The following is a 1901-nucleotide window of genomic DNA, read 5'->3' as shown; positions in this document are numbered from 1 at the left end:
TGCACAAAGCACACAATGAGCCAGGTATGATAACTACATGCAAAATGGCCTCCACCATGTGGGATTGCCCATTCAAAAACAAACACAGAGAAAAGAAATCTCATTCTTGAAATAATTTTCCGTAAAGAAAAACCATTTACAACTGGACAAAGACATGGGCCTAATGCCCTTTACATCAATTTGCACCTCTATAAATAGTCCTCTACTTTATCAGTCGTCTCATCCTCACTCACATTCACTAGCAAATAACTCTTCTTTCCAAGTTTCATCACCACAGTTTCAATCACAATGGCTACAGCTCAGGTATAGAACAAAACAGTGTTTTCTTGAAATTTGTATTTTGTTAGATATCAAAATCTTGATCGAGTTCTCGTTTTGGATTGCTTGGTGCAACCAGCTCGAGATCAATCAAGTTTTTTTTCATATAGTTTAAGGTCTGTTTATAATCTCCAATGATTTTATCTAAAAATTCATGCACTAATCAAAATTGACTAGTTTTATAATAGATCAATGGTGATCTCTTTTCTGTACTTGCATATGTGTATTCATCCAATATACTTTTCTGCTAAGCACAGAAAAAGTAGCGGTATTTTAATGATAATTAAGTAGGTTTTTGGTTCAAAATCAATTTTAATCCTACAAAGGGAAATGTTATCTGTACAGAGAAAATGAATAATGATCGTTTCTATCCGTATTTCTATTATCTCTTAAAAATTTTGCCTTCAATAGGTTGTGTCAGCTCCAACGCCAGTAGCAGAGACTGTTAAAACTGAGGAAGTGAAGACCGTTGTAGACGTCCCGAAAGAAGAAGTGGCTGCAACTCCCGCCCCCGAGGTGGTGGCCGAGGAACAAGTGAAAGAAACCGAAGAAGAGGTGGCTGCAGCACCAGCAGCTGAGGTGGAGGAACAAAAGCAAGTCACCGAAAAAGAGGTGGCTGTACCGCCGACGGAGGAACAAGAGCAAGCAACCGAAGAAGAGGTGGCTGCACCACCAGCTGAGGAACTTGCTACTCCTGTAGTCGAGACTAAGGAGGTTGCAGTAGAAAAGACCGTGGCAGAAGATGAGACCAAAGAAGTTACACCCAAAAAGCCCGTGGAAGAAAAATTAGAGGCTGAAGCTCCTAAGGAGGCTGCTATTGAGGAGACTAAAGAAGAAGCCCCTGAATGCACAGATGCACCGGTGAAGGAAGCAGCTGCGGAGGAGGAGAAACCAGCAGAAGCAGTGACGCCGGCAGCGAAAGAGGAGTGAGGAGTATGCTTATATGCAAGGTGGTACCGGAGAAAGCGTCGCAGGATTTCGGATCTTCTACACTGCACGTCAAAGTTGGTCATTTTCTATTGTTTTCTTCAGTTTGTTATTTACATATTATGAGTTAAGATTTTAGTATTTTGTATTTGGTTTTAAAGCAGAAATAATATTAGTATGTTGGGTCCAAGTCTTATATTGTGATGCATAATGAAGCGTTTACCTGAGTATGGCTTTCTTATGGAAATCCTTAGATTTGAATAACATAATTATATTTACTTAATAGTATATATTTTCTCCTTTTTAATGAGTAACAACTTGTTAAGTCGAAGGATTATTAAGTCTCAAAAATTGATTGCTTTGCAGTAAAAAATAGATTTGTAGAAAATTAAGAAATCGAACACGAAGATATGTTTCGCCCTAAAAAGGGCCCGAATGTTCGGTCTTGCGACCTAATAACCCGTTGAGCATCATCAAAAGGTCATTTTTAGCGACTGTTTCGGAATTGGCTAAAATTTGACAGGTTGATCGGAAACAAAAATCGCGCCGGGGGCAATTCAATCATTTTTCGCGACTGTGTCAGAATGGGCTAAAATTTGACAGGATGATCGGAAACAAAAATCGCGCCGGGGGCAATTCCGTCATTTTTCTCAACT

The 1901-nt window shown here is 39.5% G+C and overlaps 1 protein-coding gene across 1 annotated transcript; it reads left to right on the top strand.

Annotated features, from left to right (window-relative positions):
- Nucleotides 1-201: 201 nt before the first annotated feature.
- Nucleotides 202-1492, top strand: LOC111370676 (fibrous sheath CABYR-binding protein-like). The gene is made up of 2 exons (XM_022992505.1): nucleotides 202-303; nucleotides 730-1492. Exons 1-2 carry the CDS (start codon nucleotides 289-291, stop codon nucleotides 1246-1248), a joined length of 534 nt encoding a protein of 177 aa, XP_022848273.1. The 5' UTR covers nucleotides 202-288; the 3' UTR covers nucleotides 1249-1492.
- The last annotated feature ends 409 nt before the right edge of the window (nucleotides 1493-1901 follow it).

The sequence above is a fragment of the Olea europaea genome, chromosome 21 (genome assembly GCF_002742605.1).
Source record: "Olea europaea var. sylvestris chromosome 21, O_europaea_v1, whole genome shotgun sequence".
NCBI lineage: Eukaryota > Viridiplantae > Streptophyta > Magnoliopsida > Lamiales > Oleaceae > Olea > Olea europaea.
This window is presented reverse-complemented; position numbering and strand designations above follow the sequence as displayed.